This window comes from Triticum aestivum, chromosome 1B (assembly GCF_018294505.1).
Source record: "Triticum aestivum cultivar Chinese Spring chromosome 1B, IWGSC CS RefSeq v2.1, whole genome shotgun sequence".
Lineage (NCBI taxonomy): Eukaryota > Viridiplantae > Streptophyta > Magnoliopsida > Poales > Poaceae > Triticum > Triticum aestivum.
Genome location: NC_057795.1, coordinates 147,611,117 through 147,625,741, shown reverse-complemented (window position 1 = coordinate 147,625,741; position 14,625 = coordinate 147,611,117). Strand labels below are relative to the sequence as shown.

At 45.9% G+C, this 14,625-nt stretch overlaps 1 protein-coding gene across 1 annotated transcript; it reads right to left on the bottom strand.

Moving 5' to 3' along the window:
* Positions 1–1,576: 1,576 nt before the first annotated feature.
* On the bottom strand, positions 1,577–14,108 carry LOC542856 (starch synthase 3, chloroplastic/amyloplastic). Its single transcript, XM_044533834.1, has 16 exons — positions 13,741–14,108; positions 10,960–11,023; positions 7,786–10,488; positions 7,309–7,526; positions 6,677–6,947; positions 5,739–5,914; positions 5,518–5,625; positions 5,159–5,268; positions 4,161–4,263; positions 3,436–3,606; positions 3,182–3,310; positions 2,911–3,093; positions 2,627–2,758; positions 2,416–2,527; positions 2,205–2,328; positions 1,577–2,123 (listed from the first exon to the last, which is right to left on the bottom strand). The coding sequence occupies exons 1-16, from the start codon at positions 13,834–13,836 to the stop codon at positions 1,991–1,993; spliced, it is 4,833 nt and encodes a 1,610-aa protein (XP_044389769.1). The 5' UTR covers positions 13,837–14,108; the 3' UTR covers positions 1,577–1,990.
* Between the last annotated feature and the right edge of the window lie 517 nt (positions 14,109–14,625).

Genomic DNA, 14,625 nt, shown 5'->3' with positions numbered 1-14,625 from the left:
TAGTCCCCACCGCCCGATCCGCGAAGATCAGGTTTTCACCCGGAGTAAGGCGACAAGAGCGGGAACGCCACGACGGAGCCTTTAGGAAGGGTACGGCGTCAATTGTCGCCGCCACCGCCGGCCAGTCAGAGGACTGGGCAAGTGGTGTGCCCCCGACATCCACACCCCACCGTCGCACCCTAACTCCGTCAACCACCCGCAACCACGCCACCCGCGAGGCCATGGTTGCCCGCCCGCACCTAAGATGCACGCTCTGCCCGCTCTGCCCGCAAACGCCGCGCCTCCCGCCGCTAGAGCCACCACCCTGCAACCAGACAACCCCGAGACCTATCCAAAGGCCCCGTCTTTGGACCAACCGATGGCCCTCGACCGACAGATCCACCCGCGGACGCTCCGCTGGAAGACCTACGCGAACCCGTCCACGACCGAGGAACGAGGGAGAAAGGGGAGCGGACGAATCCGGACCGGCACATCCCATGCCGGCGACAAGTGACGCGACCGCATCGAGGCCATCCATCCCTCCAACCGAGTTCCCCGCTGAGCACGAGGAAAGGAGGAGGAGGAGGAGGAGCGGACGCATCCGGACTGGCAAACTGTGCAGGCGACAGGTGGCGCGACCGCATCGAGGCCACCCGTCCCTCCTACCTAGCTCCTTCGCGGGCACCCCCGTGTCGCCCCACCATCGTAGCTAGCACATATCTCCTCGAGGCCATACGCAATCGCGCGCCCACCGAGGAGGGAAACCAAATCAACCTGCCGTCGTAGCCAAGGAAGCTCACTAGGGAGGCCCTCCTGCGCCGAGCGCCGCTGTCCAGCCGCAAGGGCCCGACTAGACGAGGGCCGCCCACCTCCACCGCTGCCGCGCCGCCCCCTCACCATCGCGCTCCGGCGAAAGGGCCGCCCGCGGCCCAGGCCGCCCGCAGCCCGCAGCGACAGGGGCGGATCCGGACGCGCCGCCGCGCCGTCACCACCCGCTGGCCTGCAGCACCCGCGCTGCAGCGCCGCCACCCCCACCAGCAGAGCCACGGCAGAGGGCGGCCGCCCGCAGCCAAGTGCGCCCCGGATCTGAGCGCCGCCGCCAGAGACGCCCACGCCATTCCCGGCCTGCACGAGCGCGCCTCCACCGCGCCGCCTGTCAAGTCACCAGCCCGCACCGCCGCCGCACCTCAACGCCGATGAGCCGCCACGCCGCCGCGCCCGCTGCCAAGCACAGCGTCCCCGATCAGTCGCCGCATCCCGCGCCAAAGCCGCCGCGCGGAGACGAGGAACCCTGCCGCCGCCAGCGACGACCGGGCTTCGCCTGGCCGCGCCCTCGGGCGGCGGCGAGGGAGAGGAGAGTAGAGGGGGGAGGAGACCCGGCGGCGGCGGCTAGGGTTCCCTCTCGGTCGCACGCGGGGCCACATGATAGGGGAAAGAAAAATATTTAGGAACGGAGGGAGTAGAAGTTAGCAATGCTGTTTTCAGAGCTCACAGTCACACCCTAGAGGAGCGTGTCTGTTTCAGAACCAGTGAATCTGCATAATTATGGCCCTGCCATTTCACAAAACAGATAGCAAAAACCAAGTGCAGTAGCTCATCCACAAATGTAAATATCATTGATGTATACCATAAGTAACATATAACAAAGCTTCCACATGATCAGACAGCCTAACATGAACATTAGTTTTCACAAGATGAGAGAATATACAAAGCTACTCACAGAATGTCACTGCGGTTCTTATCTCGGCGATGCGCTTAACCATTTCCAGGTGCAGGGAAGGAAAAGAAAAGGAAATTTTTTTAACAATATACATAAAAGTCTTCCCAATGCACTCATGCATTTCTGCTTTGTTCCCCCTGGTGGAGGCAAGAGGATCCTCAGCTATGTACGACTGTAGTGCGCTTGGAACTAACTGAAGAGGGCACTAACTGAAGCAAGACGATCTGCACAGCCCTGTATGACTAGTCGATCCCACAATGCGCTTGTTCTTGTCATTGGTTCAGTTGGGTGTCAGAATTTTCGAGCGGCATGGTACAATTCAATGTAGTCCAGTGCGGGCCGGTTCCACGACCAGTCTTGCTCCATGACCCTCTTACACAGGGAGTGGAACCAATCACGGGCATCGAACCAAGCGCCGATTGCTCTGAAATGAGGTACGGAACGTGCACGGTAAATAACCTAGCACTACTGCTGAATTCAGGGCTAATTGAGGAAAGGTACTTGCCTGTTGAGGGCATAATCCACGCCGTTGCTGTCGGCTCCGTCGAAACTGAACCCATTTGGTTCAAGACCAAGAGACCGAGCCCGGTCCTTATCATTGTCTACGTCGAAGACTGTGTCGTGAAGTCCTGCGATGCGAAGGATAAATCTCCATTTCATGCCCAGCTCAACATATGCAAAGCAGTGCAGCATAACGGTGAGAAACAGTAACACACCTCCAGTTTTCCGAACTATAGGGATCGATCCATAACGCATGGCAACAAGTTGTGTTAAGCCACAGGGTTCGAAGATTGAAGGAACAATTATGAAGTCCGAGCCAGCGTATATCTGTAGCATGATCGATCATCAACCTAAATTATACAGAAGTAGTCTCCAGCTCCCTTAATGGAGGGCTGGCTAGACGGTGTGTAGGATGTTGGAGCTCACCAGGTGAGAAAGAGGCTCATCATAGGTTAGAACAAGCTTCACCCTACCATGGTAAACACCATGAAGAGCATCGGCCAATCTGCAAAAATCGCCTTGTATTCGATGATCTGGAGCTGAACCAAGCAAAACCACCTAAAAAGCAAACACTTCATTTTCAGTCTTTTGTTTTCAAGTAAACAAACAAAAATAATTATACAAGGAAGCAATTTTTTTCTATTTTTACGAAAAAGCAATTATTTTCTAAAGAAACATTAGATGTTTATCGTTCACAAGGGATGATGGACCTGTCCGTTGCTTTCGAGAGTTCGGTGAATTGCGTGCTTGATGAGGTGGATTCCCTTCTGGGCTGTCAGACGGGTGATGATTCCGACAATAGGGACATCAGTTTGCTGTAATCCAAACTTCTGCTGCAAGGCCCTTTTTGCAGCTCTCTTGCCTTCGACAACATTCTCACAAGTATAAGGGACCTGAAGTAGTATGAAACACAGAGTTAAGCATAAAGCTATCTGTGGCCATGGTATATATCTACTTGCACTCTGGGAAAAAATTTGGTACCGGGATAAAATTGTCAGTGTACGGATCCCAGATATCTGGATCAATTCCATTGAGAATGCCGTAGAATTTCTCACGATGAGGAGCAATGGCACCATGGCCTGCCACGTCCCTTGAATATGTAGGAGAAACCTGAAAAGTTTGGGTGGAAATAGTTGAATACGTACAAAACACAAGAACATGATTCTGTAAAATGTTGAAGATTTTTTGTGCGCCAAACAGAAAGATTAAAAATTACAAGACAGTAAGGCACTCACAGTTGTGGCTTTATCACAGTATGTCATTGCTTTACCAATATAATGTGCTCCAAATTCAAGATTGTGGATGGTAAATACAACCCGAGTGCTTGCCATTCTGGATTGGGAATAGTGTTCCTTATATAGCCAGGCGACCGGAGCACTTGACCAATCATGGCAATGTATTATATGCTGTCACGTGAATACAGATACAAGTTCTTTTAACTGAGAAATGGAAGGGGAGAAACAAGCAACTGTTGCGAATACACAAGTAGCATTCAGATAGTAGAGCAGGAAAGGAAAACACTAATGCAGCAAATAAGCTACTCCCTCCGTTCCTAAATATAAGACCTTTTAGAGATTTCACTATAGACTACATACAGAGCAAATGAGTGAATCTACACTCTAAAGTATGTCTATATACATCCGTATATAGTCCATAGTGGAATCTCTAAAAGGTCTTATATTTAGGAACTGTGCGGGTGTTGTTTTTTCTTTTCCTTTTGGGCTTGTTGAGCTGTGCCCTCAGCAGAACCTATGTACTTTGTCGTGAGACTTGGGTGGGTGTGTGTGGACTTGCTTCGGTTTGTATGCTCTGTGGCGGTTTGCTTTATTTATAAAGCGGGGCGAAAGCCTTTTTCGGTAATACAAGATTTTGAACATGGTGCACTGGAATGGTAAACAAGAAAGTGTAGTGTCACAAAGAAAAAGTCAATATAGCAGCTAGTATTCTAAATAATACTTACTGGAGAAAATTCATTCTGGAGGATAAACTCTAGAGCAGAATGACAGAAGAACCCAAATCTGCGGTCATCATTCCTTCCATATACACATCCAACGCCAAACATCCTAGAAAAGGAAATGTCAAAATGAATAATTTGTGAAGAAAAATCCTCAGGAGAGTTCTTGAGATATTGGCATCCACTTACAGGAAGAGAACCAAAAAGAGACAACTAGACAAGTAAATCATTTAATTTTGATAAACGGTGCTGATTGCTTGTGCTTTTTAAGCTCTAACATTCAGGTGACAACATTTCTTTCTTTCATATTTCTCTTAATTGAAATGCAAATCCCATGCCAGATAATGGAAGGTGTACACAGCGCGTGCAAGTGTGTCTGCAATCTAGAGAAACTGAAATTTGACAATCAAACGCATGCTCAAGCATAAATAAGATTGAACATTTTAAAGGGAAAGAAAGGATTGTCTACCTTATCATTGAGTGACAGATGGCAATAGTTTGTTACAGGTTACAAGCGTTTGGTAGCGTCATATGGGCGCAAGAGGTATCAGAATAAAAACTGTAAGGAGCCCGATGGAGTCCTTGACAGCCACTGACCAGGGCCTAGCCTTAATGCACAACCTTTTGTGCCCATGCAGTGATCTTAGCTGTGTTCTTGGTTGTGCAGGCTACATGTCCAAGAGTGATCATGGAATTTAAAATTAGCTGGATTTATTGGCTCATCTAGCAGCAAATTCCTTTAGCTCAAAAGTGGTTATAGAGCCACTAATCTCACATATCATTGTTATAACTAGCTCTCAGCCTGGAACAAGGCCAATGTATTGTGTTACTAATTGGCTTCTATAGTCTACGATAAGTAGTTATATGAATGGGAAAAAGGTACGCATTATTAACCAGTACAAGGCTCTAGCCTAATGATTTTCTGAAAAGGAGTAATATGTTTTATATCACTCAACTATACATTTCCCGCAAAAAAAAAACACTATACATTAGCTAATTCATACCCATTTTGAGGTTCCAGGAAGTAAACGGTCAGGTCTTCGACTCGTCCAACCCATACTTTTATTTCTGTACCACCCCAAGAAAAACTTTGATATAAATGTAAATCCTTGACCTGCATTGAAATAGATCTAACTTGATTAATAATGTATAATGGATATAAAACAAAGGAAATTCATTAGTGCCTACTGATCTTGGCATCCCCTTATTGGGGTCATATATTGGTTTATTGGGGATCTGTGCCACCCTACTGCTCTCCATCGCAGCTCAGAATTCTTTAGCTTCAGTTGAAGCTTTGTGGCATTTTGAGTTGAAATTTTAAAGACTAAGTGAATAGATTATGTAGTACATTACTTCAACTTACACTGCTTTGGTTCAAACAGTCGTACTTCGGGAGAATAACCTCGACAGTATGTCCTAGATCTTGAATGGCACGTGAAAGACTTGTAACAACATCCCCAAGACCTCCAACCTATGAGATCATTGATCATGACAGAGCATAGTATTATGGCATAGAAAGAAAAAAGGCAAAAGGTGATGAGATCTCGCCTCGAATCAAAGAAACTAGCCTTAGAATTATATTACCTTTGCAACGGGGGCCATCTCAACGGCAATGTGGATAATACGCATGTAATTCTCTGTTTCAATTGAATCAGAAACAGGAATATGATAGTCCATCCCATTCCTGTTGTCATAGATCCCATCTTCTTCCCACTCGGAGAAAACAAAGTCCATCATATAGGCATCCGGTGGAACATCAACTGGACAAAGGAACACAGATAAACATAAGGAAGTAGGAAGGATACAGCTTTTCGGTGCTCTGTATTGTACTCAGTAATTACAAGGCAAGTAGGATAAGTAACTTGATTATAAAAAATGGAAGCTTTATTACCCCCCGGACTCTGCACCATCGATGCATCTAGTACACAGTAAACCAATTTAACAGGGATTTGGCCAAGTTGCGGAACTAAATTTCTACGTTTTAACAAGGCTTAAGTGACTTCACAATATATATCAAAGTAGGCCTATAAGAAAGACGCTCCCATTCACGCTCCCAAAAAAACAGCTACAAGCTCGACCAGCCGAGAATAGCCCTTGGTGCCATAATTTTTAAGAAAGGTGACCACTCACCCTATGGAGGGGGAGCCTGCAAGCACTTTTTTTTAGAGAAGTGGTGTCTGCAAGCACTTCAGCCCGCTCCAGCTAGCCACCCGAGCAGACACTCGGTCTCAAAACAGCTCCAAGCTTATATAGTACTCCCTCCGGTCCATATTACTTGTCACAGCTTTAGTATAGCTTTGTACTAAAGTTGTACCAAAGTTGCGACAAGTAATATGGATTGGAGGGAGTAGTTGCATATCTGTTATGAGCTTATGGCATTAAACTAGCTAATTATTACCAATAATAGAACAGCAAATATTGGATACTATCTGTGCATCATTAGTTGCACTTGACTGTATTGATTGCATAAAAATGGTTATATGTATAGTTAATAACAGTGATGTAATAACGCAAGCTCAAACCTGTTGCTTTTAAGAGCGGCCCATCCCCTGATTTCACCATCTTCTGGGGTGGCAATGCTCCACTTGGATGCATCCAAAGGTTAAAGGAGCATCTAAACCAAACCTCCGACTTTCCATTTAGCACTGTGTTAGAGGGATTGTATAGCACATCCACTGTGGTTCCGGCACGTATTTCAAGCGGTTCGGTATAAACAATGTGTTTCTGGGAAAGCAGAAACCTTCGCATAGTTTTTGCCTTCATCTCAGCTTTGATATTTGCACTTCTCTCAGCCTGTGTAGGTAAAAAGGAACATGAGTCAAACCCAAATAATCCTGATCATATGTTTTGTTCCAAACATCAGCTATACCCACCATAAAGGAAAGAAAACTCTTTTCTTTGTTAATTGCCAGTTACTCATCAAGCCAACCAGCCTCGAAAGGGAGTTACCTTGCAAATTTTAAGTAGGAATGTTCTTAATGGTAAAGAAAGTTATGTTGTGATTGGTATATTGCCAAGTGATTTTGGATAAGCTTGCGTGGAACCATGCATTTGTAATTTGGAAAATAGACGAAAGGGAATAAATTTGCCATCACTCAGTGGTTAACTGCCAAAATTATAGAGATCTATAAGCAAAGATTTTGTTGCAACTGACCTTTCTTTTCATGGTTTCTTCCTTTTCTCTCCTTTCTTGCAGAAGCCTTGTATAGATGTTTTGCTCCTCTTGCGCCCAGAAGCCTTCCTCGGTTACATTGTTGTTCGGAAGAATAGCATGGAAATCTTGTCGAGCATTGTTGTCATAGTTCCTTGCATTCCCAGCTGGCCCATCAGCAAAAACCCAGTCCAACACAAGTGCCTTTTCAGGTGGAATAACTGTACATATACAGAAAAGACAGGTATTACATTACATATATGCTCCACAGAGTACAAATGATCTTTAAGCGTCCGTCTATGGTAAATGTTGAGCTTCCATGGCCTTTGAGTTAATAAAATACTTCTTCATGACATTAATAAAACAAGGAAATTCATGCCATATTTGTAGGAGCACTATGCCAGAATCAAAACAAATGTTGCCTCAACAAAAAATAATCAAAACAATGTTGCCTTATGTACAAAGGTTGAGGTGTCGTACCATCTGCATACCACCAATCGCCGTCTTTGTCATTGCACTTGACAAAGCTTTCAACAATAGAGAGTCCATCTGTCCAATTGTTGTAACCACCATGCATCCAAATCTCAGTACTATGCGCAAGTGGCCTCGAGTTTCTGTTATAATATAACCTGATAGTATCTCCTCTTGTATCTGTGCTAGCCTCTATGTACCACAAATTATCAACACATGTTCTGGCCAAACTCAACATACTTTGCAATTTTTTCTTCTTGATCTCTATCTCGGCCTTCGCTTGTGCCCTGACAGCTTCATCTGCAGCCCTTGCTTCCTTCCTTCGCCGCTGTTCTTCAGTCTGTGTCCTCCTTTCAGCTTCTTCCATGGCAAGTTTCTCAAGCTCCCTTTGCTTTTCTTTAACCAAGAAATCCTCAAACAGATCTTCATTCATAGTGCCTTCTATTCCTATACAGAAATCATTGTTGCCATTGTTCTCATAGACAGTGCGACCGTTGAAGAACACAAAGTCTAATCTGTAGGCCTCCTTGGGTATGTACAGTTTGCAAGACCACCAAACCCCTCCAAGGTCACTCTTGTGCAATCTTTCAGTGAAAAGCCTCCATTTCCATCCATTGAATGCTCCTTTGATGACGACATCGGGTTCATTCGCCAAAGCTGTTAGGTCACGATTTAAATAAAGATCAATAACTGAATCAGCTTTCACTACCTCTGGAAAAACAAACAGCTTGTTCCTCATCGAATAATTTTTCTCAGCAAGTTCTTGCAGCATCACCCGTAGTGCTTGTGGATCCACAACATCCTGTGGTGACCCCTGGATATCTTGTTCAACGTTAATGGACACAGAGGTCTCATCAACTTCATATTGTCGATCATCCACAATTAACTGCACTTCATCTTCAGAGCATGAAAGCTCTTCCTCAGAAAGCACATGCTGAATTTTATCACCTCTCCCCATTCCAATTTCAGTTATAGAAAGCTCATCCTCGTTAACTACCATCTGTCCTTCGGCACCACCTATCTGATGTTCAGTTATGTGAAGATGTTCCTCATCAACTTTCTTCCAAGTTGTCGTTTCCATTGCTTGGGTTCTATTTGCCTGATGCTTCCGCAACACATTGTCAACATTAAAATTTACATGAAGCGCATCCTCATCGGTTTTCTCGGATGTGTGATCTCCCTCCTTAGCTTCCAGTCCATTCACATACAATGCATCCTGCCTATCAACAACAGGAACATGCTTTGTTTGACCCTCTCTCGACGTACCAACAATTGGTATGTTTTGTTTAGGGAGACTAACAGTCGAAAGATCCTGACTACGGAATCCAACTATGGACTGCTTTTGCTTAGGGACACCAACAATTGACTGGTTTTGTTTGGGGAAAGCAACAATTGATCGGTGTTGTTTACTAGAACCAAAAATTGATTGGGTCGGTTCCGCAACATCAGCAACTGATTTATCTTGTTTATAGGAACCAATGATCGATTGGTTTTGGCCTGGTAAATCATCAATTGACAGGTCTTTTTTATCACTAAAATTTACTTTGTCTTGTTCTTGAACCCTGACAAGTCGCATCTCAGGATTCAAACTTACACCTGTTTTAGCAATAGCCTTGTCCCACATAGAGAATGAAGACAGTACTGGATATTGCTGTTGGTAAATCTCTTCTTCATCGGTAGCTTCACCCACATAATCCACTGCCATATGTTTCTCATGGCCTGAATCACTTGCAAACAAATCCATTGCAAATGTTTCCTCTTCTGATCTAGTTTCATCCACCACATCATCCACTTCTCTGTATGTTGCGCAGCTTGATGCATTTCCCGACAAATCCGCCTCAAATGTTTCTTGATCAGCCACGGTTTCATCAATTGCATCCCACATCGTCGCACTTGTTGAAACATTTCCTGACGAATCCGTCTCAAACCTGTCTTTTATAGACCCAGCTTCATCCACTGCACCCACTTCCACTGTTGTAATGCTTGAAAAAACATTTCCTGACAAATCTGCTCTAAATATGTCTTGATCATTCCCAGCTTCATCAATTGCATCCACTTCCCGTACCGTTGTACTGTTTGAAACATTTCCTGATGAGGTCGCCTCAAATGTGTCTTGAACAGGCCCGACTTCGTCAACCGCATCTAGTTCCACGGTCGTCGCACTGCTTGAAATATTTCCTGACAAATCCAGCTCAAATACGTCTTCTTCAACTCTAGCTTTGTCCGCCGCATCATCCATCACATCTACTATCACACTTCTCAATGTCTCTTGTACAGTCCCATTATGATCCATCACATCCACTATCACACTTCTCAATGTAGTTGCTGGCAAATCCAGCTCAAATACGTCTTCTTTAACTCTAGCTTTGTCCGCTGCATCCACTTCCGTCTTCATTACACTGCTCAATGAATACACTGTCAGATCAGCCGCAAGTATATCTTCATCCGCCACATCCACTTCCCCAATTATAGAACTGCTTAAAGCATTTTGCGACGAGTCCGCTTTAGCAGTCTCGGCTTCTCTATTATCTGTCCATTCTGCTGTCTCGGTACTTAATAGCGCATTGTATGTATCAAGAGTTTCTTCATCCCGATTATTGTGTTCTGTATTCTCGTTGCTTGGTTCAACAATGAGTCTTGTCGTATATCCTCTAGAAGAAATGACTTTAACCTGAGGTGGTACCATCCTTCTTGATTTCCTATTAGGAGGATCTGAATGATGCAATTTGGAAAGACATGAAGTTAACAGAACATTTAGGCTGTGTTTGTTTGCAAAGTATTCTCAAAGTATTTCAAGAATACTACAGTTTTTTTTTAAACTATGGTTTTAAATACTTTGAAGTGTTTGGCTGTAATTAAAATTGTAGTATTATAAACTACAGTATCCATAAAACTGTAGTATTTTTGCAGTATTAAAAAAAGTGGTTGGGACCTCTTTTTTAAAAACTGAGAAACGCAACAAAGGCCTTGTCTACTGGTGGCCTATTGCAACGCTGTATACTTTTGATTGCCAAACATACCACTGTTTCCGCAATACTTAGAAAGACTGTTGGTTTCATAAACTACAGTATTCATTGTCATTGCTATAGAAAACCGTAGTATCAAAATACTGAGGTTTGAATAAGACATTGCTTCCAAACAGAAAGAATGATAGGAAACCATTTGACAGATTATTCCTCAAACCTGAACTTGCTACCATGCATCGAAGGGTCCTGCTTCGAGTAAATCTGCCATTCATCAAAAAAGGCTGGAAAACACAAAAAGGAAAATAAGTTGTGCAGCTCAACATGTTTGAGCATAAAAAGGAAATCTTCCTATAGATAATGCTTGAGAAAATCAGAAGGTATTTGCGAACAATCGGAACAGAATTATCAAGGTCATTTAATCCTACCAAATTATTTATGCCTCTCATATAAATTCTACTGAAATCGCCTTCTGACCTCACTTCTTTTTTTTTAGCATAATACAGTAGGGAAGGCCCCCACTGTGTCTCATTTTCTGACCTCACTTCTAAGCAAGGATAAATTTCTCTGTTCAACAGAAAGGATGTAATCCAATTTCTATCGTCTTCATAGTTTCGCTTGGACAAAAAACATTAGCGCAATTCGAACTATTGATACACTCGCTATCTGGCAGACAAAGACCAGCTTATAGAAAGATGGCAATGCTCGCATTACATACAGAAGTAACTTTATCGCAAAAAATATATGGAAATAACTTCATCACAAACATAGAAGGTATTTGCTCAAAGGGTCCTGCTTCGAGTAAATCTGCCATTCATCAAAAAAGGTGGAAAACACAAAAGGGGGAATAAGTTGTGCAGCTCAACATGTTTGAGCATAAAAAGGAAATCTTCTTATAGATAATGGTTGAGAAAATCAGAAGGTATTTGCGAACAATCGGAACAGAATTATCAAGGTCATTTGGTCGTACCAAATTATTTATGCCTCTCATATAAATTCTACTGAAATCGCCTTCTGACCTCACTTTTTTTTAGCATAATGCAGTAGGGAAGGCCCCCACTGTGTCTCATTTTCTGACCTCACTTCTAAGCAAGGATAAATTTCTCTGTTCAACAGAAAGGATGTAATCCAATTTCTATCGTCTTCATAGTTTTGTTTCGACAAAAAACATTAGCGCAATTCGAACTACTGATACACTCACTATCTGGCAGACAAAGACCAGCTTATAGAAAGATGGCAATGCTCGCATTACATACGGAAATAACTTTATCGCAAAAAATATATTGAAATGACTTCATCAGAAACATAGAAGGTGCAGACAATGTAAATACTCCCCGAATTCACTCCACCGTTTTTTTGCAATGGATTTCTTTTTCTTGTTACCGAAAAAGGGTTCCCCCCCCCCCCCCCCCCCCCCCCCCGCTTTGTATTCCAAAGCAAACCACCATTGTACACATCGCAATGCTGGGGCGAGCAGCACATCAAGCCCAAAGAAAAAGAAGAAGAAATAAATACCAACAGCGACAGCTTGACAAAGCGCTGAAGACCCGCGACCACGGCGCCCTCCGGAAACAAGTCACCACAGCCCGAGGCTCCGATCTACCGCGAACTAAGCAGCATCTCCAAGAAGGGATGCGACGCCGACGAAGCTGCTGCCCAGACAAGTCCTAGGGTTTCCCCAGTACGCGGAGGGAGGTGGATAATAGCTACTACCGACACCCTCCAAGAAGGGATAGTTGCACCCGCCGGTGTCACCGCATCGGAGCCGGACGAACCGGCAAGGATTTCTCCCGCACGCCAAACCCCACCGGCCAACCGGAGCCGACCAGCCAAACCACCGCCCAACACCATGCGCCATCATGGTTGCGCCGCCACCAACGCCGTTTCGCTGCGAGCAGCACCACGAGGCCAAGAAGACTGGAGAGAAGATCCAAGTGACGGGAGCAGCAGCACCAAGGCCGAGCGGGAGGGAACCACCTCCACCGCCGTCGTGCGGGAGGCCCGCGCCTCCGGCACCGTCGCGGTAGCCGTCCGGACACGGCAGCGGGGCATACCAGGCCACCCCTGGCCCGGCTAGGCCCGAAACGGGCCCGCTAAGCCCCGCCAGCCACGCTGCAGCAGGCTGGCGTCGGCGCCGCTAGCACCCCGCCGTTCATCGCCGCTCCCCCGCCTCCCGGGAGTCACGCCACAGACTCGTCCCGCCGGTGGCCCGCCCAGGCCCAGATGGGGCCTGAAGGGCCCAGATCTGGGCCGAGCGCCGCCGCCAGGCCGCGCCACTGCGCCACCCCGCCGCCAACGACGGCGCCGCCGTCCAGCCGCCCGCCCACGCCGAGACGAGGAGCCCCGCCGCCAGCCAGATCGCCGCCGCCTAGGAGCACCCCCTGGTGCAGCTCCGTCCCGCGCCGGAGAGCCACCAGGAGGGGAAAGACAGGGGGCCGCCGCCACCAGTGTCCCCGGGGCCAGGCCGGCCGCAGGCGCTAGCGACGGCGGCGGGGAGGAGGGGGAGAGGGGGGGGCTGGAGGAAAAGAAGGGCGCTGTGCGGCCGGTCGCGAGAGGAGGGGGAGGATGTTCTCCCCTTTTCCTTGTTTGGAACTGGAAATTTTCACTCCAAATTAACCAGCATTAACATTAACATTTCCATGATCATGCAGACTGAAACACTAGAACAGGGGATTTTTCTTTTAACAAATATAACAGAATTCATGTTCTTTGCCTCTTCCAGCAATTAAAATCATGTCGTTTTAAGACAGTATGAATTCCAGCTCACCACATTAATAAATAACCAATATGTTCCACATGCAAATCAAGACCAATGCCCTTTGACTCCCAGATATAAAAATGTTCCCGAGATGAAAGAAATCAAAATCACAAGAAACCTGACCGAGGACAGAATTAACCAGGATGATCAACATACGAGTGAAATAACCAAGCACACCACTTAATTCCCAAATCAAACAACATTCCGTGAGCCGACCGAATCAAGAACCTTAATCATCCGTACCTGCGTGAGGCCGCCGCGGCCGGCCGGCCGGACGACGACGAGCGGCTGCCTGCTCCGAGGGCACAGGGGGCTCCGTGGCCAGAGAGACATCTCCATTTCCCGGAACCTACTAAACCCCGCCCGCAAAACCCACCACCCACCACACCAGTCAGTCCACCACGCAGCGGCGCCCTATCCCCCTCCCCGCCTAGCCTCCCCTCCTCACGGGGAAAGAACTAAAATTGGAATACAGCGCTCTGGCGTGGAGATCTGCGCACCAAAAAGGCTCCTTCGTCCTTCAACCATTTTGTCTGAGAGCAGCTTCGATCCTTTATTTTCGTTTGGCTTTTTTGTTCGAGGTGCTTCTCCGTGTGCGCACACATGGAAATGCAGGTGGACCAGTAACGGACGGTGGTGGGTGGCTGATGTTTTTTGTACTTCCTTTCTTTTTCCAGCAAGTATATTGTTTTCTTTTGAAAAAACTTCAACGTGAATGTTCGTGCAGAGGACAAAATAAGAGAGAAGCGGATGACAGAGCAGAGGGTAGGAGGAAGAAGAGTGAGGGGCTGAGGGCCACTTCTTTAGGCCCATGATTCTCCGGGTTCTGAATTCTGATTATGGGAAACTGCACACAAAATCAGCTACTAACCCGTCCAGTTTTTTCTAAGATTGTTGTACGAGTTTTTTTTAAATAACCATACATATATTGAAAAATAAACCAGAGCTCCTCGATGCTCCACCCCTATACGAATATTAATAATTTCAAAAAATACTAGGAAAATTCGAAAAAACTTGGAATATGGGGATATCAAACTTGGGTACCCAAATCTACTTCCATGTGAAGTTTTGTGAAAAAATACAAGGACATGTATTCATGGCGAAGAAAATACAGTCTGACCTATGATC

Coding starts and splice junctions, on each gene's coding strand:
- LOC542856 (XM_044533834.1), bottom strand. CDS start 13,836: ATGGAGATGTCTCTCTGGCCACGGAGCCCCCTGTGCCCTCGGAGCAGG. Junction 5,626..5,738: donor AGATGGCCCCCGTTGCAAAG/GTAATATAATTC, acceptor ATGATCTCATAG/GTTGGAGGTCTTGGGGATGT. Junction 3,094..3,181: donor ACACTGACAATTTTATCCCG/GTACCAAATTTT, acceptor ATACTACTTCAG/GTCCCTTATACTTGTGAGAA.